The sequence below is a fragment of the Scatophagus argus genome, chromosome 4 (genome assembly GCF_020382885.2).
Source record: "Scatophagus argus isolate fScaArg1 chromosome 4, fScaArg1.pri, whole genome shotgun sequence".
Taxonomy (NCBI): domain Eukaryota; kingdom Metazoa; phylum Chordata; class Actinopteri; family Scatophagidae; genus Scatophagus; species Scatophagus argus.
Genome location: NC_058496.1, coordinates 9,134,604 through 9,161,838, shown reverse-complemented (window position 1 = coordinate 9,161,838; position 27,235 = coordinate 9,134,604). Strand labels below are relative to the sequence as shown.

The 27,235-nt window shown below is 42.4% G+C and overlaps 1 protein-coding gene across 3 annotated transcripts in view; it reads right to left on the bottom strand.

Moving 5' to 3' along the window:
• stpg2 (sperm-tail PG-rich repeat containing 2) overlaps positions 1 to 27,235 on the bottom strand; it is a 56,066-nt gene that overhangs the window by 2,406 nt on the left and 26,425 nt on the right. For all 3 annotated transcript variants that reach the window (XM_046387552.1, XM_046387550.1, XM_046387551.1), the window contains 2 exons: positions 16,562 to 16,727; positions 14,268 to 14,383 (listed from right to left, as the gene is read on the bottom strand). In XM_046387552.1, the coding sequence (XP_046243508.1) occupies positions 14,268 to 14,383; positions 16,562 to 16,727 (282 nt within the window). The remainder of the gene's footprint in view (positions 1 to 14,267; positions 14,384 to 16,561; positions 16,728 to 27,235) is intronic.

Genomic DNA, 27,235 nt, shown 5'->3' with positions numbered 1-27,235 from the left:
TCTGGTGTGATTCAAGAGGCGAAGGAGACAGTTATGGTTGACTTGTAACCAAGGAGAAAATGAGATAAATCCAACAACACAAAAAAAATCCTCAATGCACTTCAAAGTGTGACCTTAAAATCACCTCACCAAAAAAAAAGTCCAAAAACAAAAGAAGTTCTCTCTCTCACATACACACACACTCACAGGCAAACATGCAGACATGTGCATACATATGTTGTGTGTACACCCACATGATCCATCCCACCCAGGTACTTCCAGAGGAATCTACCTCTTATTGTTATCAAACCTCTCTCTTTTTCTTTCTCCCCCCACTTCCTCTTCTAACCTCCCAGCACACATACACACATCAGTATTCCAGAGGTAACACAGTAGGATTTAGGACCATTGGCGGGGCGCTCAGATCTCGGTATTGATCCTAATGGGAACAGGGTTGCGGGTTCAACTCCAGGTCACCCTCAGGGTGCCCGGGAGGTCAGGGAGATGAGGAAGAGCCCTTGGAAGTGACGACACCACCGGCATGGCAATGATGAAGGAGATTATGGGATGTTTCACTAGGTCAAAGAGGGGAAAAGAGAAAGGGGATATATGCAGGGAGTTGGTGATGATGCTGCTCTGTATGTATGCAGGCATGTACAAATTTGCTCACAAGCACAGAAGAAAGAGTGCTGGATGCAAAGTCTTTCCCACAACACACATACAGTAGGTGACACGTACAGAACAGCAACACAGCCTTCATCCCATGCATGCATATACAGTATACACGCCAGCGACACAAAGAAAGCTAATTCTCTGCATGTGGATCACGCAGGAATTTGCATATTCACCACATTTAAAGAGATGCATTTATGATGCTGATGCTGCACATGCACAAACAACACAACTGGTTGTTTGTCAGTGCTGTTACAATGATTTGTGATTTGTGTTGGTTTAGTAAAAGCAACTTGACTACATGGCTGGGAAAAGACTGCGGTCATGGTTGAAATAAACCAATGCTAATTGTAGGCGGAAAATGTGATGTAAACCAGATTTTCCAACCATCAACCAGAACCATAAGAGGTTTTTGGCAATACAATAACATCACACTACCTAAGCCTTTGCCTCCTTTAACGGACAGCCATGAGGTGTAAACATGCATGATATGAAGCATTTGAAATATCAACCAATGATGATGTTTTTCAGGATGAAGGGTGATCAAAACATCTGTCAGATACTGGCAGCTTCAACCAACATCACTGCTTCAGCCAGCCAACACATTATAGAATATTTTACTAATGCAGAAAATAGAAAATGTAGGGCGCTGATGTCTCACTGATGACTGGTGTCTAGACCCTGGCGTCACAACTCCGGCACACTCCGAAGTGCCAAGCTCACAAACAGCATATAAGAATAGCAGCCAGTGAAAGCGTGAGTACTGATGGTTTGTGCACCTTGTTATAAAAAGGGTGTGTTGTGTACATGTTGACACTACTCGTCATTCTAACTTTGCACTCACCGCGTTGCTTGTAAAAATTCGGAGAAATGACTGTCTTGCACAAAATGACGTATATGGGGCTAAACAAGGCAGCAGTGTGCATCAGGAAAATATGGCAGGGTAGAGTAAGGTCAGCTGGCAAATTGATCCAGCTGTAGATTCCTACGCAGCTAGCCATAATGGCTACTCAGGTGGTCTACCTTCTGACTCAGAAATGAAATGACTCATCTAAAAATCATATCTATTTTGGAAAGCTGTACTGTGCAGCTTGTTCAGATATGCTCTGTTTTGAGGCGGTCCTCACAAAGTTAGCTTGATCCATAGAGGATCATTGATGGACACATTTATGGAAAACAGGCCATTTTGGACTTCAAAATGAATCTTAAACTGATACCGACCATACAACACCAACTTTATTTGCATATATTTCTTCATACTTCAACCCTTTTCAGGATCTAAGCACAAACTGGATGGACGGACACACACACAGACAGACTGTATTGACATGCAAACTCTTACCTGTCCCAGGTTACACCTTCCAGCTTGCCAAATGACATGCAAACTTCATATGGACAGAGAAAAGCACACAACACAGAAGCTTTGTGCAGAGTGGGTGTGAGGGTTGAAAATGCAGCAGTGGGACAATTTTGACATTTTAGCTCATGAGGAATAGTACCTCACTGCACTCTTTGGAATAAATGAGCACATGATGAGATGATATCAGGTAGCAGTGCTTCCCACATAAAAGCTTTAAAGATGGCTTTAAAACCTCTCACATGGAGGAAGCACATATAAAGACATAAACAACACACCCTGAGGAATGTCTGACGAAATGTCAGCAGAGTTTAGGATACCTTCTGTTCTGACTCATAATGAATATCCAATAAAACTTGGGCTACTTTTTTGCAGTTCTGTATGTGCTTCGCACTCAGCAGGCTTATATATCAGCAAAGATCACAGCATTTAATTAATATTTGTTTCTGCTTGATGCTTTTCTGTCTGTGTCTTTTTATATTCCAGAGCTTCATCCGCACGCTCCTCTCTGGTAAATTAAGCTCAACCAATAAGAACAGAGTCGTGGATGAGAAAGGTAATCAAGCCTACTTTGGAGAAGTAGGTACCTAACGTGGTGCATTTAATGGAAACACTAAATGAGGCCTCACTGTGACCTAATGCTGCTCAAGTAGATAACTTAATGACATTACAGGTACATGTATGCATGGATGCACATACGCACACACTGATGCTTAAATAGCTGCTATTCCATTACGGGGCTGTCTGCTTCAGACTGCAAGCCCTCAGAACACATTTTCAGCTGTTGAATTTAACTACCCACTTCAGCTGCTCCATTTGCTGCTGTCTATCTCTTGGGTTTCTCTTCCTCTAAGCTTTTCCTCCACATTCTCGTAGCCGTCTCACCTCTGTCCCCATCATCCCCTTTCTCAACTCTCTCTCTCTCTCTCTGTTTCTCTCTCTCATCGCTATCATCCCACTCTTCTACACGGTCGTATCTTTCTCCCACTCTGCACCACCTCTCACCATCTTTAGCTCTGTACTCTGCCTGTGGTGTCGAATGGATTCACAGTCACATAGCTAATTACTGAGACGAGAGCTGAGACATGCATTTCACGGAAAGAATAAAGACCTGAGACCCCCAAAGCTGAATTGAGCTATGAGATGGCTCACTCACAAATGCATGACATCAATCGCCATAAGGCACGAATCAAAATACGTCTGTTTGTTTGTATATGGGCTCTTTGTACGTATGTGCAAACTCCACATCAAGTCACAGAAAAGTAGCGCTTTAAGTGGCAGGAGTCACCTGTTTTTTTTTTGGGGTTGTTATTGTTGTTAGTGTGCAATACACTTGAGAGTGTACACTTGTTGAAACATCAACGAGCATGTTTAAATGTTGCAGGGGGTTGACGTCCTGAAAGTTCCCCTCTAGCAAAAATGTTTTTTTCTCATTCCTACGGTTGAATGTTTGAGCTTCACTGTGTAGAATTATGTGTGTGCAGAGTCTGACAATATAAGGCTGTTTGTACAATCACCACTGACAGTGAAAATATTCTCCGTGCTCATCGAAAACCTGAGTTTAAGAAGCGGAGCCTCGGCGGAGCTTGTGACATCAATGGTCCAATATAAAGTATACAAAAGTTTTATGTGGAAACGTGAAGCCTCCTGTGCATATACACTGAGAACGGACTTTACATTGAGGTAGGAGACATCTTCTGTTTAGCAGTTAAAGTTCTGAAATGAAGAAAAAAACTGAATATTCATATATTCTGGTATTTCTACCAAGAGAGAAGGAATATGTGTCATTTAAGGATTTTAATTCTACTTGTTTCTGAAAACATCACATCATTTTTACGTATACCTTAACACATCTTAAAAAAAAAAAGGCTGAAAATGTCACAACATAACATTAAATGTACAGTGTTTTTGTGTAATGCATTTGTGCTTCGAGGTGCACGTCACAAATTTTACTTATCAAGTTCAATTTATTTGTAATAGTCATTATGATAATAAATTGACAAAGACAGAAATTTGAACTGCCATTTCACACCTACAATTTCCACTTTACCCAAATTGGAAAACAGGAGGAAACTGGAGCACCCAGATAAAGCCAGATAAAGATAAAGCTTTTTTATTGGTCTGATTATTGCTGGTATTGAAGATTTAATCATGTTATTACACTACAACAAAGTTTACCAAAGCTAACCCATTTTTACTGTGTTGTTATGAGTTTAAAAAAGGTTAAAAAGATAATTAAGGTCAAGTTTAAAATACTATTATTATTTACAGTATATTTACAACTTCACTGCATTTGATTTGAAGTTCCATGAATATGTATTGGAATTCTCGTTTCTCTCCTGTGAGAACCTATTTTCTCATGCGCTATTTGTCTAATGACAGCCTCCGTAGGCTAGGTAAGGTTTACACTCGAAGAGTTTCCCACGTTGTATGAACGTCTCACAGTTTGCATTCTTTCCAGCTGTATTTTGCATTCTTTTGAGCCCAAAGATAGCATTGTTGGTATGTATCTACTGTACTACTTCTTGTGTTGTAATTGCATACTTCCGTAGTTCGTTTTTGTGTACCGGTAATTTAGACGGAGATTTAAGGTAAAGCCGATACTAGAACATGCAGACGTTACTGCTAGCTCTCAGGCTACATGAGGCACGTTGTGCACGAATTTACGAGCTTAGATGCGAACCTGAATGTGTGATTTTTCATGCTTCTGCAAACGTATACATTTATTAATGTACGAGGATGATCTTATGAGATTACCAGTTTATTGTTGTTTAGCGCAACACTGATTTGGGCTATGTTTTGTATGTTTCAGTTTCACAAATTTCTTATACGTCATTAAACCTGTGGACGGCAAATCTAGTCTTCAGAGTCGTGATGTTAAGAAGAGTTTATCTGGCTGTTAGTGTATGAAAGTGTACCGAAGGCAGCACAGTGAAACAACAGCTATCAAGCAAACAAGAAAGAAATCGCAGTGCAGGCAGCTAACCGTTAACTAGCCACAGCCAGCCAGTAGACGATGAGTGGGGAAGGATCAGCGCGCGCTGTGGAGACAAAGGCGACTGAGCAATGTCGGCAGACAGACAGGCCAGCACAGGGCGCTGCTAAGCCAGCAAATTCAGACGAACGGCTATCGCTGAGGACACGCTCCCACGCTTGGTGCTCTATACGGTCCAGTGCGTCATCGACGGGGTCTGCAGCAGCTAGAGCAAGAGCAAGAGCCGAAGCAGCTAAAACACGTCTGGCATATGCTGAAGAAGAAATGAATTTGAAGTTAGAAAAGGCTAGGTTGGAAGCATCTATGGAAGTACTTAAGCACAAAAAGGAAGCTGCTGCAGCCATCGCGGAGGCAGTAGTACTGGAGGCTGCTGCAGATGCTGGTGAGTCTCACGGTAATGAGTCACACAGTTGTGAGCTGAACACAGACCCTGATCCGTTGGTGGCCTCACAGCGCACAGAGCAATACGTGATTGATCAACTGAGAGAAAGAGGACCAGAACTGCAGTTAGGTGGTAATGGTGACACGCCAACAAGGTCAGCACCGCCGCCGTCACCCCCACATCTCCAAGCTGATACCAAACCTTTTGTGCCACGACAAAACAACCCTGCTCCGCCTAACCTCTCCCCCCAGCAGCCTTGCAAGGACGTTGACGGAGGCGGCCATGATCCAGCTACCAGGTATTGTCGAGAGGCTTGTGCTCCACACGTCAGGATCAAGAATGAGCATGCCGTTCCGGTGCACCAGTTTACACCTGGACTTTATGATGGGCATCTGTCACACTATCCTATGCCACCGAACTGTAACAATGATAGCTCACACATGAGTGACTTTGTAAAATATCTTGCCCGTCGTGAGCTAGTGGCTACAGGATTACTTCAGTTTAATGACAAACCGCAAACCTACAGAGCATGGAGGCGTTCCTTCCAAACCGCAACCAGTGGCTTAAACCTCACACCTAGTGAGGAGCTGGATCTCCTGCTTAAATGGCTTGGGAAAGAGTCAGCGGAGCAAGTTGAACAGATAAGAGCAATACACATCCATCGACCAGAAGCAGGACTGGCCATGGCATGGGACAGGCTCAATCACACATACGGCTCTGCTGAAGCTATAGAAAACGCTCTGTTCAAACGCATCGACAGCTTTCCCAAGATAACCGGTCGAGACGGATCCAAGCTAATGAAACTGAGCGATTTAATAATGGAGCTTCACTCTGCTAAAGTGGAGGGTGACCTGCCTGGTCTCTCCTTCCTGGATACGTCAAGAGGCGTCAATCCTATAGTTCAAAAACTCCCGCCTCGTCTTCAGGAGAAGTGGATATCAGCTGGTGCATCCTACAAGCGGCAGAACCAGGTACCTTACCCCCCATTTGCCTTTTTTGTTGATTTTGTCACCCAGCAGGCTCGCATGATGAGTGATCCCAGCTTCAACTTCATCACTCACTCAGACCTGGGTGCCAAGACTGAGAAAGCCCCTTGGAAGCCATCCAGACAGCAAGAGGTCTCTGTCGCCGTCCACAAGACAGAGGTGTCTCCTGTAACTACGTCTGACACTGGTGAGCCCCCAACTAAACCAGTTGACTTTGATAAGATATGTTTGTTACACAAAAAGCCTCATCCCCTGCGCAAGTGTCGGGCATTCAGACAAAAGCCCATCGAAGAGCGCAAAACACTGCTTAAAGAAAACAATGTGTGCTTCAAATGTTGTTCTTCTTCGTCTCACATTGCAAGGAACTGCACGGTCAACGTCCAGTGTGCTGAGTGTCGGAGCGAAAAACACAACACAGCGCTTCACCCTGGACCCGCACCGTGGACCCAAGAGGCGGACCCCGCTCCTGAGCACGGCGGGGAGGATGGAGAAAATTCACCACCGTCTCAGGTCACCACTAAATGCACAGAGGTCTGCGGCGGTGAGTTGGCAGACCGCTCCTGCTCCAAAATATGCCTTGTCAGAGTGTTTCCAGCTGGCCACAGAGAGAAGGCGGTGAAACTGTATGCAATATTGGACGAGCAGAGTAATAGGTCACTGGTTCACTCACAGTTCTTCAAAGTGTTCAGTGACGAAAGCCCGAGCGCTCCATATACACTGAGGACATGTGCTGGAGTGAAGGAATCCACAGGCAGGAGGGCCAGTGGCTATGAAGTGGAATCTCTGGACAGAACTTTCTGTGCCTCGTTGCCAAGCCTCATAGAGTGCAACGACATTCCGAATAACAGAGAGGAGATTCCGACTCCTGAAGTGGCGCTCCACCATGCCCATCTGAGGTCAGTAGCACACCTCATCCCAGACATTGACCCGCATGCCCCCATTATGCTTCTCCTGGGGCGGGACATTATCAGAGTGCACAAAGTCCGCAAACAGGTGAATGGCTCTCACAACCAGCCCTATGCACAGAAATTGGACCTGGGCTGGGTCATTGTTGGAAACGTGTGCTTAGGTAATGTCCACAAACCACTGACAATCCGCACGTTCCACACGAACATTACAGAATTGACACGTCCTACTCTCTTTGCTCCATGCCCCAATGTGTTTCATGTTAAAGAGAAATTCAGTGACATTCAAGTAACCAATTCTCCCTCGGCATGTTGCGAAGACCAGTCTCCCTGTGAAGCCGACCACCTGGGGTGTAATGTGTTCGGACGGACCAAGGACGACAACCAGGTGGCTCCTTCCATTCAAGATGCCACATTCATGAAGATAATGGATGAAGGGCTACGGAAAGACTCCAACGGCAGCTGGGTGGCGCCATTGCCCTTTAAGAGTCCACGCCCGCGGCTTCCAGACAACAGGCCACAAGCGACGAAGCGCTTCATGTCTCTTAAGCGCAACCTTGAGAAGAAGCCTGAAATGAGAGATCACTTTCTCAGCTTCATGGACAAGATGTTAAAGAACGGCCATGCTGAGTTAGCCCTACCTCTCAGCGATAATGAAGAACGATGGTACTTGCCAACATTTGGAGTGTATCATCCAAAGAAACCTAAGAAAATACGCGTGGTGTTCGATTCCAGCGCACAATACAACGGTGTGTCACTCAACGATGTGCTGTTAACTGGGCCTGATTTAAACAACACACTGCTCGGTGTTTTAATTCGCTTCAGAAGAGAGGCCATCGCCTTCACAGCCGACATAGAACAGATGTTCTATTGTTTCCTGGTGAGCGAAGAAGACCGCAACTTCTTACGTTTCCTTTGGTTTCAAGACAATGATCCCTCCAAGGCCATAGTGGACTATCGTATGAGGGTCCATGTTTTTGGCAATAGCCCCTCACCAGCGGTGGCCATTCATGGCCTTCACAAGTCTGTCCAAGCCAGTGAGCTGCACGTCGACCCAGATGTGAAATACTTTGTGATGCGTGACTTTTATGTTGACGATGGGCTAAAGTCCCTGCCTACTGTCGAAGCCGCCATCAGCCTGCTAAAAAACACACAGGATGTTCTCTCCAAATCGAATCTGAGACTACATAAGATCGCAGCCAACAGCAAAGAGGTGATGGAGGCGTTTCCAGCCAGTGATCACGCAAGCGACCTCAAAGACCTCGACCTTGAAGCTGACACGGTGCCGCTGCAGCGTAGCCTCGGACTCATTTGGAATCTCCAGACAGACTGCTTTCTGTTCAGCGTCTCGGACGAGATGAAGCCATACACCCGCCGGGGCGTTTTGTCCACCATTAATAGCCTCTATGACCCGCTGGGGTTTGTTGCGCCTGTCACGATCCAAGGCAAGGCTATTCTGCGAGAACTCACTATGGAGAACGGTGACTGGGACGCGCCACTACCTCCAGCCATGGAGGATGCCTGGACATCTTGGAAATCTTCCCTAGCCGAACTGTCTGAGCTCTCCATTCCCAGACGCTACACAGAAATGTCACCATCGACAGCTGCAAGAAGAGAATTGTGCATTTTCTGTGATGCGTCTGTTAAAGCCATCGCCGCAGTGGCCTACTTAAAAGTCACAGACACAGATGGGAACAAGCAGATTGGATTTGCAATGGGAAAAGCCAAGCTCGCTCCTCGCCCTGAGCATACGGTGCCGAGACTTGAACTCTGTGCAGCAGTGCTTGCCGTTGAGTTAGCAGACCTGATCTCAGCGGAACTAGATCTTCATGTTGATGCTGTAACCTACTTCTCAGACAGCAAAGTGGTCTTAGGCTACATTTACAACGAGACCAGACGCTTCTATGTCTATGTCAGCAATAGAGTGTTACGCATCCGAAGATCTTCCCATCCAGATCAGTGGCGCTATGTATCAACGCACCAGAACCCTGCAGATCACGCAACACGGTCTGTACACGCTGGCCACCTGAAAGACACCAACTGGCTGAGAGGTCCGGAATTCCTGTCCAGAGCAGAGCCCAGCACCACTGGGAGCGCGTATGACCTTGTTGACCCCGGCACGGACCCTGACATCCGGCCTCTAGTGTCTGCCTTAAGCACTGCAGCTTCGCCCAAACAGCTTGATTCCCAGCGCTTCGCTAAATTTTCCACGTGGAAGTCGCTCACACGAGCAGTCACTCGGATCATTCACATAGCCCGCCATTTCAAGAAAGCTCCAGAAGGAAAGAGCTCATGTCAGGGATGGCATTACTGCAAAGCCGAATTCACTGTTGAAGAATGCAGCAAAGCTTCGGCTGTGATCATCCACGCAGTTCAGCAGGATACCTACAGTGATGAGATAAAGTGCATCCAAAAACAAGAGAAGATGCCAAAAACAAGTCCTCTCCGGAATCTGGATGTCTTTGTTGACTCGGAGGGCCTTCTAAGAGTCGGAGGCCGTCTACACAATTCAAGCCTGGAACAGTGTGAAAAGACTCCCTTGATTATCCCTGGCCAGCATCACATCGCAGCGTTACTTATTAGACACCACCACGAGAAAATTCACCATCAAGGCCGCCACTACACAGAAGGGGCGGTCCGTGCAGCTGGCCTATGGATAGTTGGTATGAAGAAGAAAGTGAGCAGCATCATCCACCACTGTGTAATCTGCAGACGGCTCAGGGCCCCACTCAGCATCCAGAAAATGGCTGACCTGCCTGCTGATCGTTTGTCCTCTGACCCCCCATTCACGAGTGTCGGGTTAGATGTGTTTGGGCCATGGACCGTCTCCTCACGTAAGACCAGAGGTGGCTTCGCACAAAGCAAGAGGTGGGCAGTGATCTTCACGTGCATGAGCATAAGAGCCGTGCACATAGAGGTCATAGAGTCCCTCGACACGTCCAGCTTCATTAATGCGCTGCGGCGTTTCCTCTCTGTGCGTGGGCCAGTCAAGCACCTACGCTCAGACCGTGGCACGAACTTCGTAGGTGCCAGCAAAGAATTAAAGATACCGTCAAACATCGACAGCGCCGCTGTGAAAACTTACCTCGCAGACCAGGGCTGTACATGGACATTTAATCCTCCACATGCATCTCATTGTGGTGGATCATGGGAAAGAATGATCGGACTCGCTAGAAGAATTCTAGACTCCATGTTTCTCAAGCTGAAAGACAAGCTCACCCATGAAGTATTGGTGACCTTCATGGCAGAAGTGGCAGCGATCATAAACGCCAGGCCCCTTGTTCCTGTGACAACGGACCCTGACGACTCCTTCATTCTCACACCAGCTGCTCTGCTCACGCAGAAGTCGAGCATCGTTTCTGCTCCCGCTGGTGAGTTTGGAGCTGCAGACCTCTACAAGTCCCAGTGGCGACAGGTCCAGCATCTGTCCAACACCTTCTGGGACCGCTGGAGGAAGCAGTTCCTCCCTACACTTCAGGCCCGCAAGAAATGGCAGTCATCGCACCCCAACATTCAGCCTGAAAGTGTTGTTCTACTCAAGAATAGCCAAGTACCTAGGAATGAGTGGCCTCTTGGTCTGGTGACACAGACTTTCCCCAGCAAAGATGAGAAAGTGCGCCAGGTTGAAGTGAAGATCATCAGACCAGAAGGGACTTCTCTTTTCCTTAGGCCAGTGAATGAACTAGTGCTCCTCTTGCCTCCAGATAAAAGTCAATAGTAATGATGGACTGTTTGTTGTGTGACGTATTCACGTCAGGCGGGGAGTGTGTTGTTATGAGTTTAAAAAAGGTTAAAAAGATAATTAAGGTCAAGTTTAAAATACTATTATTATTTACAGTATATTTACAACTTCACTGCATTTGATTTGAAGTTCCATGAATATGTATTGGAATTCTCGTTTCTCTCCTGTGAGAACCTATTTTCTCATGCGCTATTTGTCTAATGACAGCCTCCGTAGGCTAGGTAAGGTTTACACTCGAAGAGTTTCCCACGTTGTATGAACGTCTCACAGTTTGCATTCTTTCCAGCTGTATTTTGCATTCTTTTGAGCCCAAAGATAGCATTGTTGGTATGTATCTACTGTACTACTTCTTGTGTTGTAATTGCATACTTCCGTAGTTCGTTTTTGTGTACCGGTAATTTAGACGGAGATTTAAGGTAAAGCCGATACTAGAACATGCAGACGTTACTGCTAGCTCTCAGGCTACATGAGGCACGTTGTGCACGAATTTACGAGCTTAGATGCGAACCTGAATGTGTGATTTTTCATGCTTCTGCAAACGTATACATTTATTAATGTACGAGGATGATCTTATGAGATTACCAGTTTATTGTTGTTTAGCGCAACACTGATTTGGGCTATGTTTTGTATGTTTCAGTTTCACAAATTTCTTATACGTCATTAAACCTGTGGACGGCAAATCTAGTCTTCAGAGTCGTGATGTTAAGAAGAGTTTATCTGGCTGTTAGTGTATGAAAGTGTACCGAAGGCAGCACATTTACTTTGAGTCAATTATCTCCCAACATTAACTCCACTTTCTGCTTTGACTAAAGTGGTTGCAGACAAACACTTGATGAGCCAAAATGGAGGATTCTGATTTTACTCTTAATTGAATAATTGAATTTTCCTCAGAGAGGAGAGGAGAAGAGAGGAGAGGAGAGGATGATCATATGAGATACTTCAACAGTTTTACAGCTCCAGTTTCCCTTTATAACAGGGAGAAATGGAGCAGAGAGACAGAGTGAGAGGCAGAGAGGGATGGAGAGAGCAGATAAAGAGAGGAAAAACGCAGCATATGGAGATAAAAGAACATCCAAATGCATTCGTCTGCATGAGAAGATTGGGGTCATTAAAATGTATGTGGAAAAATTATGCACTGTATTTTTCCTACGTTGCCGAGGTTCAGTACTTAGAAAGCAATTCACCTGCCACACTGACACACTGGGATATGCTGTTAAACGTTTAAGATTACTGGAACCTACAAAGACTAGTCACGTATCCCACACATTACGTCTCTTTGTGTGCCTGTATAAAGCATTTTTAGTCTTTTCTGTGAATTTGAATGAATGAGGACATCTCACAGACCCAAAACAGAAATGGGCAACTAAAAAGAGTTGATGATGATGATGATGATGATGATGATTAAATTTGCATGGAAAAGGCAATGAAAAGCAGGAAAATGCAAAATTCTGCAGAGATGTTTGATGGAGGAATGTAGGCAACAAAGAATGTGAGCTGTGCAGCAGGGAGAGCTGTAGAAGAGTGAGTTTTATAAGACTGAGGAGGTGAATTTCAGGTGAGCTGTGGTTTATTTTTGGCTCTTGAAACCTGATGAACTGGAACACAGGACAATGTTCGGTCAGATTTGACTACCAGTTGATGAGGATGTCCAATCATCGAAGCAATCAAATCCTGTGAGAGAACAAATTCTCACATGTTCCTGTACCACGATGGACATCATTCAAAAACTGTTTGCCTTCCTAATTTATGATGCAATTAGCGTAGAAAAGAGGGAAGAAATGCTAAATCTGGATGAAATAAACATCGGCAACACAGAGTGTTGATTCTGCAGAGGGAGAGAGAGAGCTGGAAAAAACTGGTAAAAACTTCATATGTGGAGGTGAACTTCCAGTGAGCTGTGGCTCAGTACTGAAACCTGAGGAGGCTGAATGGACAGTACATTCATGTCAGTATCGTTTGCTGCCTCAGATCTCATCATCTTCCTTGAGCGTCAAGATTATGTTTTTTAACTATGGTTTGTTACGCAGATTGTTTCGAGATCTATCTCAAAAAACCTACCTTCTTGTGCCAAATCTGACTGTGAAACCATTTTCTATGAAAAGGTCATTACCTCCACATGTCTCCTATAACTTGATTATTTCTCCCACTACACCATTTTATCAGAGCCAGATGCCCTTGTAAAAGTAAAAATGTGCGAAACAATCTAAATGGGGACAATGGACAGGAAATGGATCAGAAGATAATCCACACATTGTATAATTTCATCTGATGATCGTCAACACCAACTGACCAAGAACGGTATTGATGGAATTGTAATCCAAACAGGATGAGAGGGACATGAAGATGGCAGCACACAAAACAGTGAGAGAACTGAGACAGGGAGCGAACTGCAGAGGAGGAGGAGAGAGGGAAAATTTTGTGCAGAAAAAAAAATCCACACAGAGACAGCAGACAGTGAGAAAGAGAAGTAAGAGTCCTGTGATAACATTACACCCATGGACATGAACATGACGACAAACTGTGTAGCGAGGTTTAAATCAAACCCAGTGGTTTTGTCTTTGATGTTCAACCCTCAAAGTCAGCAGGGACCGCAAGCAACATTAGCTCTTTCAGTCATCTCTCTCACACACACACCAGCAGCTGTAACCCAAAGCTGTAAGTCCTCACAAAACACAGTGAAATGGAGCAGAGACAGATTAGGTTCTGGTTCGGTTTCATTACAACTGTATTATGCTTTGACCATAAAGTGCATCTGTTTCTGTCAGTAGTCTAGGGTTTCTGTATTAAACAGCATCACAATTCATAAAAATGCAAGCACTTTTCCCAGTTTAATTTAACCAGGCAGGTCAATTAAGAGCAATTCTCTCACAAAGTGAAAAGCTGCCTTGAGCAGGAGGCCGCATTATTCTGCTTGTGTTGCATCAGTGGAAACCACAGAAACCTAATGAAGTTTGGATATTTTTAAAAAAAAAAAACAAAATCAATTTCTTCCACACAGCTCAAGGTCACAGAGAGAAGTCTGATAGATTCCCTGAGGAACACAGCGTGAGATAATGTCAGACATATATTTGTGGTGTTCTTACATACACCAGGTACGCAAACAGGGACTAACGTCTCATCACACTCTCACTGTTGGTTGTATAGAGAAACATGAAAATGCAAGTACACACATATCCTTACCTGCAATGACAGTGTGTTTGGAAGTAAGAGCGTTTCACAAGTTAAATGCAACTTTAACAACATGTTCACCTGATAAGCGCCAGGTCCAGGGCTGGTGTTCGTGGAGACTCTGAATCGATCTTCTTTGGAGGTAATCAGAGCCATTTGAGGGGATGATTTCACACTGGGCTCATAATGACCAGGGCCTGATGAACACACACACGTAACACACAGCTAAATTTAGCATTTCATATTTAGCTGCTTTAACATACAGTGAACATGAAAAGAAATACAGGAGCATTACCTTCTATCTATATTTAAGACGTTACTGCTAAAGATTCAAATCTTCCCACAGTCCAAAAACATGTAGAGTAGACTAACTTGTGACTCTAAAATTTCCCATAGGAGTGAATGTGCATGTGTGAACGCATTTCATGTCTCTATCTTTTGGCAATGTGACAGATTCAAGGAGCTTTATTGTCATTTCACACATGTAGAAACATGAGGTGGAACGAAATTAGTTTCCCTGGTCCTGGTATAAGCTCAGTAACCTACAAATACCTAATGCTATAAATATAAAAACAACCAGAATAAAAAGATATAACCAGTGAACAGGGATAATAAATTTTACAAAAAGGGGGCTTAAACCTGGGAGCGCGAGAAGCTGCTGCACTACTGCGCGCCGCCATCATACACACAGATAGACACCGACCAGAAAATGTGGCGTCCTGTGCAGGATGCACCCTGGAGTCGACTTATGCCTCCAGCAGGTATAGCTAACAGATGGCTAAATGGATATGACAAATTTGTATTTATGTCTAATCCAGAACTTCCACCACAGCTATTTATTTAAATTAAATGTTAGATTTTTGGAGGCTTTAAGGTAGGTCAAATCATTCTGGTTAAGGCTGAAATTCTACACATTGTGCCCTTGGCAGCGCTAAGAGGGCTACAGCAAAGCTGTTGTGGCAGATAATGTACGGCACTGTCTATATGACTCAGCCATAACACTCAAAAATTATTTTTCTCAAGGTCAATAGAAGGTTTAATTACATTTTTTCTCTCTTATATAAGAAGCTACCATGGATTCATACATAATGGACTGTACTGAGTCACCAGGGTACACTAGCTTTTTCATATAACTGTCTGTGCTATGATCAAAGCTCAGCTACCAGAGTACTATAGTGCCACACTGTCCAACACCAATATGTGATATATACAGTCCTGTGTAAGACCAAAAACTCTACAGGAATTAGAAATTCATTTTAACTGTGAATTTCCTACAGAATCCTACAGTGTTATAAATACACAACGAGACAAAGACACACACACACATCTTACAACACCAGTTTCATTGAAAGAAGAAACACGAACACTGGAACCTGTTCTAAAAACGAAGAAGCTAAGCCTCAGGGGTTTATCCATTACACAACAAAATTTCCATAAACCATTTTTTTTTTTTTTTACCAGTTAAAACCTCAGCTGCCAACTGCTCAGACACCATAGGAACAACTTTTACAATCTGTTTTCATGGTTTAATGGACCCCAGGGCTACAGATCTTATTCGGTGCATTAAGAATTATTTTAAGTATAACAAGAGGATGAGTTTTATAATCACACACAACACATAGCAACAACATGTGTGATATAGACACCTTGAGTCAATGCTAATGTCACAGAGCAATATATAAACCACAAACACTGTAATTCTGCAGGGACTTTGAATGTGTGTGTGTGTGTGTGTGTGTGTGTGTGTGTGTGTTTGAAAAATGCTGAATAGTTAAATGATCTTACCATTATCAGATATGTGATAGCAAGGCACCCAGCATGATGAGGAATATAATGTTCCCTAATGTTCCATATACTGTTGGTCTATTCATAAATGCAAATTCAAATAACGAGCAAAATGATTTTATGTGTGTGTTACTATCCACATATCGATGTGTGTGTCCCATTGTGAGTGTCTATATGCACGAGTGCTTATCTGCATCTGTCTGTGTGTGTGTGTGTGTGTGTGTGTGTACAAAGAAGAAACACTATTGCAAACAGTCCAAATCTATTTATATGCAAATTGGATTTTGGTTAAACGGTTTGGGGTGCCTCATGCGTTGAGTCTCTTGGTGAAATGAGGCTAGTCATAAATTATCCAAGTAAGTCATGAATCTATCAATTTTGAAACAACATTTTTCAATGGGAGTGTAATTGCGGTAAATATTAGGTTAGAGGCCCACAGAGATGGAGCTAATTGGACTGCATGATGGTGAAAGGGTGGAGCTGAACAGACAGACCAAGAGACAGACGGACCGATAAATAGACAGATAGATAGATAGAAAGATGTTTCTCTATGTGATGCTGTTCAGTGTTTGGGTGTGTGTGTGCAACACCTGGAAAACTGGGGTCGCAGGGCAAGAAGACATTATTCCGCGGTGCAGCAGAGAGGAAGCAGCTCTGACGTCTCTTAGCTCCTTCACTTCTGGGCTGCAAGTAAGAGCGGCCATTAGCCTTCTCAAATGTCTGACTCACATTGTAACTGTTGGGTGGAGGGGAGTCCTGCAGGGAGAGGGGAGGAGAGGGGTGGTTTACATAACATATCTTGGTTTACATGCATATATATAACATTACATTTAGCTGCAAAGTTAGGTAAATGCCAACATCTGCATGCTAACATGTTCAAAATGACAATGTTAACTGTGATCTTTAGCAGGTACAATGTTCACTGCATTCAATGTCTTAGTTTGGTATGTTAGCATGCTAACATTTGCTAAACTAACTATTTACTAAACACAAAGTACAGCTGAAACTAATGGGAATATCATTAGTTTTGTAGGTAAAATATCAAACAAATCATTAGGATCTTGGGACCACGAATGTCTTTAGGTTAAAAATGTGATTATTTTCTAATACTTAATATTTTTTGACATACACTCAATTGAACATTACAAAAATAATACATTTAATGGTAGACATTTTCAGCTTCATTGGTTTTTATAAATATATGCTCAATCTAAGTATAATGTCAGCAACATGTTTCAAACCAGTTGGGAAAGTGGGAACAAAAGGCCAGGAAAGTTGTGGGATGCTCAGAAAACAACTGTTTGGAACATTACATAGGTAAACGGGTTCACTGGTAACAGGTGATAACATCATGACTAGGTATGAAAGGCTCAGTTGTTCACAAGAAACATCGGGCTGAGGTTCACCATTCTGTGAGTAACACACAGAGCAAAAAGGACACTACTACATGGTTGTCATCAAAGTCATCAGGGTTCACTCTCTGGATCCCAAATTTCACTGAAGTCCATTCAAAAGCTGATATAGATATTTCAGTAGAAACCAAGAAATGTTAACCACACTGTGGCAAAAGGGAAAAAGTCAGAGAACACCAAAATCAGGGGGCTGAAAACAGACACACGTTCCATGTCTCAAACATGTCCAACAATGTAACACATAAATGCACACACAAAATGTGGTGTTTCTGGTCCCCTTAGTTACATTACAAAACTTGCAGGTCCACTATATAACAGACACACTCATTATATGACCCAGTCACCCATCTATTATCAGAGTACACTGTAACATCTGTTATAATATCACCCACGTACACCCATTCAGCATGAATATCAAGGTACAGAAGCAAGGACATACAGTCCATGTCACATCATCTACATGCAAATGAAGACAAACGCACACACATACACACAAATGAGTGGTTGGCTCATAGCTGTCATTATGCTAAGGAGCAATGACAGAAACATGGCTGAGATTTCCAATGTAACACGGGTAATGTCTAATAAATAGAAACAGAACAAGGCCATTACATTCTTAGTCATTAATGAATTGCTAATAATTGAAAGATCATTTGCAGAGGCATCCTTGCTCCAACATGAACACCTAATGGATCCCAGTTGTAGAAATTGGGATATGCAAAGGAAACTGGGTGAGTCATGTCACCTGGTTTGAAACTTGCACGACCACCATTGCAGAGAAGTCTGAGCTACTGGGGATTTGTCTTGTCAGTGGGTCTTTGAATAATTGATGGAGAAAGCTGAATATAGCTGCACGATCCATTTATCCTAAACATAACGGAGCTGTCATTTACCTCAAACTGTCATTTCCCAGCCGCTGTTTTCTCCTTCTCCTCCCAGGTAGCCGTCCATCTTTAATCATTGCTAACCCAGGCCTTTTAGCTTTTCATTATAGACACAGCGGGAGGAAAAGGGAGGCAAGCACAACATGCGCCCAACAATACAACCTGACACACACACACACACACACAGACAGTCAATTTACAGGCAAGCACACAGGCAGAGACAAACCAGATTCTGTGTGAAGATGAAAGCGACTGTGGCATTGCAGAAAAATAAGAAGAATTGAACGATGGTGAGGAAAAGTTGCTACTGTGTCCCATGGTATTGGTTTGGAGCATGCCTCATGCTGGATGAGATATATACCGACACACACACCTGTAGGCACATCTGGCAGAGCTCTATCTAACAGTGCAGAGCAATCATGCTTCAACCTGTGCAACATAATGTGCAGGCACACACATGTCGAGGTGCCCTATGGTCTGTAATTATACCTGAATATGGAGCAAACCACTGTTCCCAGTAGCAGTCATCACCTATTGACAGCACTCAGGTTGTCTTTAATTACACACCCTTGACATTTAGACAGCTCAATACTTATCTTCCTACATACGCACAGAGGCACACAGACACACATTTTCATAGTGATTTCGTCGCAATGTCCTTGACTGTCTGAAAAATATTTCAGAGTGCATATACAAATACTGTAGATACCAGATACACATTTGTGGCAGGCAGGCAGCGAAATTGAATATTGATGTGATGCTTGGACCTTGACAGATTATCAGACCTGACAGCATTTTTTAATGAAAGTCTAGGAGGAAAATTAACAAAAGTGGTAACTTTATATTTTTGTAAAAGTTTGCATTTTGATGTTGCAAAATGTTGTACATAAACAACAATAACAATATAGAAGGACGAATCAAGCATACTGGGGAGGAATTCATTAAATCCTGAAGTGACTGTAAATACTAAATAAACTAACAGGTAAATACTAAATTACATAAAAGTGTACAACTAGAGTCAGTGAAGGAAAAGTCCATCCATGAACTGTATACGATATGTCCTGAATTTACTACGCGCAATGAGCAGCGCTACCTTACATACTGATACCGTTGAGTTCAGCCCTAAGGCCAAATCACCTTGAAAGTTCAAAACTGGAACATAAAACATTCTTATAAATCCTAGATATTTTGTTGTTTGCTCGGACAGCACGGATAACAAAATCAAATAAAATTATATATTTTAAGATTGCCGTGACTCACAGACAAAATGGCAATTACCTTTTCCTTGTAGGTTTACAAAAGATGAATAGATGCAGTTGTCTGGGTTTGGATTTCAAAGGTTAGACTTGACAATGTCGAAGGACTTTTCAAAAATTGATAAAAAACTGAAAATCCCTGTCCTCTGTCAGATCACTGTTGGTGGTTGATAAAAAAATCCCTTTTAGTCACAAAACACAGCAGCTGTGCCATCCAAACTGTCATTACAGTGGGGTTCCCTGAGCAGGGCACAACAGCAGGAGACTTTTACATTTCTCCTTCACGAGTTTACAGTGTACACGACTTTGACCGAGCACAATTAATCAACCAGTCACTGCTGAACTGCTGGTTTAAAAAAATATTCAATCCTCAAAAGTATTTCTTTGCTGCAGGAAAAAGCCTCTGCATCTGGTGAATTATTTAAGGCCATTATTGTGCTTTTTCTTTAAAGTGATAATAAGTATTGTCAAGTGTCTTGGACAGTTTTACATTTAGGTCTAGTTCTGAAAAAAAGTTGACCATCATCTTTGGGTAATTAAATTAAGGTTTGTGTAATCAATTTGAAAAGTCTAAGTTCAACACTTCTTGTAACAATGTAAACACACACTTTAGCATTTGTTATTTCCCATAGAAAACAGAAAGCACATTCGCCATAGTGTGGCAATCCTCATAAATGTTATGACTGTGTACTTTGGTCTGTGTTTTTTCCTTGTGTGTTTCTCCTCTCCCTCCTTCTCCCCTACTCTTTCCTGCATGTTTGGTTGTCTACTGGTCTGACCCAATCTGGATCGGAGAGGGGAGGGCCCCTGTCAGTCTTCCAATCATCTTCATTCCTTCACCTGTTCAGCATTACCTGCCACTCAACTCCAACTCCCTCCTTCTGCAGCTATTTAAGACCAGTTACAGCTACATCTCTACATTTGTCACTCCTGGTGGTATTCACATCAGGATCGGCCTTTGTGTTTGGCTTGGCTTGTATGACTTTTGGACTCACTGTGCTTTTTGTCTTCAGGTTCACATCCCTGCCTTTGTCGTACCTGCCCAGTCGCTCCAGAAGCTTCCCTGTTGTTTTGTGTTGGAAAGTTGTTATCTTTGTTGGACTTTAATGGAGGTTTTGAACTTATCTTTTGCTAGACCACATGCACTCACCTGTCACTCTCCACCCGTGTTGGATTAGAGACTGTGAAACTTACCTTGGATTTCTAGAAATTTGTGAATAGTGTAAACAGTTATTTGTTTGTAAGTAAAGACTTTCCCTTTTGTTACGTTCGTTGTCTGAGTCTGCTTATTTGGTATCCTCATTTTTTTGGTTAAACGTAACAATAGCAGCTTAAACACAAAGTAAGATGTTGGTTATCTTCTAGCCTTGTAGTATTTCTTCCACAACATGTTCTTCAACACTAATGGCTACTCAAGTAACTCAGACAACCAACATACTTACGATTTGGCTTGGTATATACCGTGACAGTTTAGATTAATGGCTAGGCATAACATATGAGGTGTGTGTGCTACCAGCACATCCCATTCTTTATCCCCTCATTACTCTTGCTATGCTCATTACTCTAATGCCATTTTAGGCTACATTTCCAGAGTTTAAATCATTGCACTTGGCATAACACACAGTATATTCTTAGTGTATGTGTGCTGATGCATGTGAACATACAAGCATGACCCAACTGCACTTTGTACAATATACACACACACATTTGAAATTTTGACATATCCATAAAAAACTTGTGCTCAGTCAGTGATGGCTCTGCTTTATTTTTATCCTGTAACAAATTAATTTGGCAGTTTGTGCTCAGATATAACTGACACAATGTTAATTGCTTATGTTTTGAAAGGCTGAAAATAGTCTGAGGCTCAATCATGAGTCTAGTTGGGAACTAATTTATACTTGATGCTAGATGGCTATAAGAATTAAATTAAAGTCTAATTTTCTTTCATCCCCACTTTGAAAAGTTGAGTCAGAAACAAAGAGATAATTTCTGTTTTAAAAGCTGCACATCTTTAAACTGGCTATTGCACCGACTCTGCACTTTGTCCTCGGTCCTGTCGGCATACTGAGCAGATAATGAACAGGCTGGACATCCCCATTTAGAGTCTAATAAATAATAATGGTTACTTAGGCTCTGCCTCTTAAATGCACTGTGTCACACGAGGTTTATCTGCTCCTCTTAACAGTGAAACTTACTGGCAGACAAGAGGTGCAGCATATTAAAAGATGGGTGCAACCACCGTACAATAGGCAGATTCCTCAACTTGTGGTTACAGCTTGGTGTACCATGCAACTAAACATGACAAGAGCAGCCTGTTTGTTTATCATTATTCTCTCATTTTTTCAGTTCCAGTTTTTTTTCTTCCTTTGTTCTTGTAAAGGTCTTACCTCTTTGCAATCATTTGTCCTAAATTCAATTGCAAAATGTACAAAATTGATGAAAGATAAACAGGAAGAAAAGAAAGGGGCCTTGGGCTCTCTTAACACCAGCAACACTGTAATTACTTTGCCTCTTTTAATTGCTAGAATTCACTTTTCCTGTTCAAAAGCTTTTTAGATCAGATATTTTCCTTACACTTAACCAGGCAAGGGCAATGTGTGGCATCGTTCCTTTTTAATGAAGCTTTTCTTATGATTCATTTTCAGTTTGTCTTGCTTTATCTCATGTAATGAAACAGATCACTAGTATTTAAATGAAAAAGTGAACACAGCATGTGTTTGTTTATTTTCCTCCCAGTATAGACTATGTCATTCTGTGTCAGAAACACAGCTGGTGTCTCATCATAGAGCTTGATACCCATCTGTCTGATTTTAGTAGTGGAGGTATGGCTGGTGTCATAAGGCCTTAATGAGGTTTTAGACAGGTCCTTAATATAGATGGAATGACAGAAGGAAACCATATGGGTCCCCTTCGCTTTCTGTTTGCACTTTATAGGCAGCAGTTAGTCTAACAATTTGCTGACAGCTACAGTTTTCTGCTGCGTTTTGTAGTCTTGTATATCTCGCTTTCTCCTTTATTTCATTTCATCTCTGCCTTATTTGCTTATTATTGATGCCTCTGGCTACACAGTTTTTCTCCTACCTTTTCACCTTTCTCATCTCCCAACAGTTCAATAATTCCATCCTCCCTCACATCTGCAGTCTGGCTTTTTTTAGGATAACCTGGCTAACCTCACTACACCTCATGTGGTATTTTACATGTAGGCCAGAACAGCTATTCTGATTTTGAGGGACAACACTGTGGAAGGATCAGATTCCAGTTTTGATCAGAACCACAGTGAGTTCAAAGCCTGACCTCTTTTAGCTTGCACTCATCGTAACTGTTTCCCTGTGATTTACACACAGTGGTCATCAGAAAGCTGACCGGATTCTGCCAGGCTTTGTCCACTTACACCCACAGCTGGGTCCCTCCGGAACCAGCCATCCAGCAGAGGTCCAGACGATCTGGTTCATTCAACGTCCAGCTCAGGCTCTCCTTGCATCTTACTGGGCTGAGCTCTCCCTGTCGTCCCCCTGGCTGTCTGCCTGCGTGCCTGACTGACTGTCTGCTTGGCTCCTAAAATCATCACCTGCTGCAAAACAGCTGTCCATAACCAAACACACACAAAACACACAGCTGCTTCATAAAATGGATACGTTCCCACACCTGCATATGGGTGCACACACACACACACACACACACACACAATATGCCATACACACAGCTGCTGGCCACAGCTGGTGCCCATACTTTGGACAGAGAAATGAACATGTAGGTATCTACATGCACGCACCGGACACAGCTGCCTACCACATGTGCCTACTTTATTCCCAGAAGGAGTGTAGTGAAAACAAAGAAAAGGGAAGAGGAAGAGAGAGAGAGAGAGAGACTAATTAACCCACAAAGAGAGAAAAAAAAAAGGATACAGAGCAAGATGACAAGAAAATATAACACAGAAAATCAAATGTATAAACAGATGAGAAAAGATTAACTTCCAAAGTCAAATAAATAAATACACAGAGTTGAAAAAAATGGCAAAAGAAATAAAACTCAGGCTTGATAATAAACACAGACCTTATCAAATTAAAGAACCAAGCCTGGTCACATTTTGCTTCCTCTAATCCAATCTTTAAATGGAAAATAAGTTTTTCAATTGTTTAAATACTGATCTCATTCTGGGCAGTGCTACAGATCCACAGGTATTTGCTGACAATTCCATTACTCTCAGAAAAATAAACAGAAATGGGATCTAATCTCTCATAGGCTGCAGAAGATTTTCAAAAGCAGGTCAATAGAAATTAAATTTGACAGATGGAGCATCTGGCTGATTCTGACACCAGACAGAAAATGTGCATCTTCAATTATCAAAACTATCTTATTTTACATCAAGGACCATATCAAAGCTGCTATCTGATCATATTCCTTAATCTGAATCTGTTTGTGCTGCTCTGTTTTCTTAAACACGACAGTGGACTTAACACAGAAAGCGAGAGAGACAGACAACACATGGAAGAAGACATCATCTCCTGTGTGTGTGTGTGTGTGTGTGTGTGTGCCAGCTTTTTCCAGAAAGGAAAAAGAACAACAAATCAGGTTAGCTTACCCAAAACAATAAATACAGTGCATTCTCTGGTAAATCAGTTTTACCAAAAATAAAAAATAAAAAACAAACACAAAAAACTTCACTCAAAATAGCTTGCTGCTCCTAAGGCTTTAATCATATCCAATTATCATGCATCTGCACCAACAAAGACGGCTGAAAGCTCTGACTATTAGCTAGCAAATGGACCTTGAGTAGGGTAATTGTGGTCAAACAAGAGTCCACCTCTTGTGGGATCCCCTCTCCTAAAAGCTGGACTATGAGCACAGTCAACCACGACTGTTCTCCAACACTGCCTATACTTAACCAAATTTTAACACATTTTTTTATCTTTTGGTTTAATAAGGACTTGTTAGCTCAGGTGGCTGTGGCTCAAAGCAGGTCGTCCACTGTTCATGGTTGTGGTTTGGTTGGTCTTCATATCGAAGTGTCCTTAGGCAAGATACTGGGCCCCAAATAGCCCCCAATGGTCAACTGGAGTGTGTGTGTATGAGTGGACAGATGAGAGACAAATAGTTACAAGTTTTGGTTAAAAGGGCTACACAAAGGCAGCCATTCACCATTTACATGACAGCACAAGCTAATAAAGCACACAGCAAGTACGGATCCCAGAAAGGCCTGCTCCGGAGTTGTGCGAAAGTGCAAGAAATCATGTGGTGTTTATCCACCTTCACTTGTAAAAAGTCTTTTATTTTGAGTCACAGTTTCTGAGGAAGGGCTGTTTTTCAGTTGACTTGTTTTATAACAGCAAGACAGCAGGGAGGTAACAATAACCAGGACTTCACAGCAAGAGAGAAGGAGAAGGAAAGAGGGGAAAAGAATTTCACTGAGCGTATGTGATCTTTTCCTCCAAGCAATAACTTAGAAAGCATCCACACATCATAAAATCTGAAAATGCTACACAGACAAGTTCTCCATCTGTGCCCTATCGCACATTTTAAGACTCACTTGTTCTGCTCGCTCTTTTCTCTGTCTTTTCCTCTGTTGCTGCACGGATCCTCATTTATTCCAGTCACTGAAGATCTGCTTTTGCTGTCTACATGGTCTCTACTTTCACTTATCTTTCTACTTTACCACCATCTGCCCCTCCCCATGGTGTCTTTGTGAATGAATTTGAAACAATTTACCAATGCTATTAAAAGATGTCAACATTATATTTTCATTAGATATGACTCATTTAATATGCATTTATCCAACTGAAGGCAGGAAATTAAGTCCACTACTACTACTACTAGGACAGGTGAAGTCAGTAGTGGGCATCAGTCAGTATCAAGTGGAAAATTAAAAATCCTGTAGAAGATTAATATTCATATCTGTGCTTAAGCCCAACGTTTTGTCCTCCATCCCTACCGATTTTGTGGCTCTATAACAACATCACACTAGTTCCTCCTTTGCTCCCAATGGGAAACAGAAATTGCTATGCCCGCCAGAGGCCTTTATCAGCTGGACACAAGCAAATGTCATTTTGGAGAATTTGCTGAAACAACTCATGCTGTCGTTTCTTGGTCTCCAAATTGCTCTATAATTTTTTGAGCACACAGGGGGAGAGTCTGCTTTGATTTTAAAGACCCAATGGCCTCTCTCCAAGCAAAATCATTTGTATGATATTCCTTGTGTGCAATTCTCTAATACTGTGGAGGGGTCATGGACAGTGCAGCCTCGAGAAATCACTGGCAAAAACTTGTTCTTTTATCTCTCCATCGCTGATCATTTATCACACAGCTTTCTTCTCTATTTCTGTTAGCTGATCAGGTCATGATGTGATCTGAGCACCAGACTTCAATTAGATCCAGCAACTGTTTGAATTAAAGACTTCTTTTAACCCGTAAGAGACTCATGCACCTTTTAATGGACAGCAATTTTATAACAAATTAACTGAAAAGTACAAGAGGAAAAGAGAACAGAATCCCAGACAGAGGCACTTAAGAGACCAGATGACAGCTTAAAATAGTTTGCAAATTATATGTGTACAAACAAAGGGAAGACATACAGCAGGTCAGGCTAAAGTGCTGGACCTGCAGCTTTTAATTGTATCATTTTTACACTCATAATTCATTCAGAGACACACAGGGCTGAATACAAAGGACAGATTTAAGTGTAACGTACTGTGTGGATGATATTTTTCTCAGAAACCACCTTACTGCAAGGTTTTTCTGTTCATCAGTTTTTTATGTGGTGGACGTTTTTCAACTCCAAAAATACCTGAAGTGGAAGTACTGGTATTACTGAGATCTGCCACAAGTCAGTGAGCACTTGTTGGCTGAAGTGTTAAACATTAAGTGCGCATTTCGTCTGATTGCCTCTCCCGTCAGTTTCACAAGTTGTGAAGGAGAAGAGAGAGTCATTTGTGGGCAGGCTTATGATTATGTTGATGGTGCCTTTGTCATAGGGTTTTGTCCCTTTCGCCCATAGACTATAGATAGTTACTAATTGTTACTCGATGGCTCAGTCTTCAGAAACTTACTGTATGTTTAGACAGAACGCAAAGCAAATGGCAGAAATGGCAGTCCTTTCTATAACACAGTGATGATTTAGTCTGAAAGCCTGGTTAGTGCGTAAGGAGCAGTACTGACTGTGAATTTTAATTGTGTGGACTGTTTTGCTTAAATATTACCCTAAAAATCCATTCTCTATAACCACGTTTCCTTTGTCATCAGGGGCTGGAGCCAATCCTAGCCAACACTGGGCGAGAGGCAACGTATACCCTGAACAGACTGCAAGTTCATTACAAGGCTGACACACTGAGACAAACCTATGAGCAATTCAGACTAAGCAATTAACTGAACCTGCATGTATTTGGACTTTGGAGGAAGAAAACCCATGCAGACACAAGGGTTCTAGCCCAAAATATTGCATCACCATGGCAACCTGAAAAGCTGACCTAAACTAACCAAAATAACAGTTTCCCTGTGGCTTTTATGTTTCGAGACAAGTGGCAGTAGGTAGCTAGGTGGGTAAATCAGCTGACAAAGAGGCACAAGGCCATGCTTATGCATTAGGAAACTAACTGACTGACTCGTGTGCACAGAATCAATAGAATTTTTTGTAATTTCCTTTTTTTATTCTGTTTAAAGCCCAGAGCAAATGAGAAAGAGTGGACAGGGCAAAGGAGAGACAAAAAGAAAGAAAATTG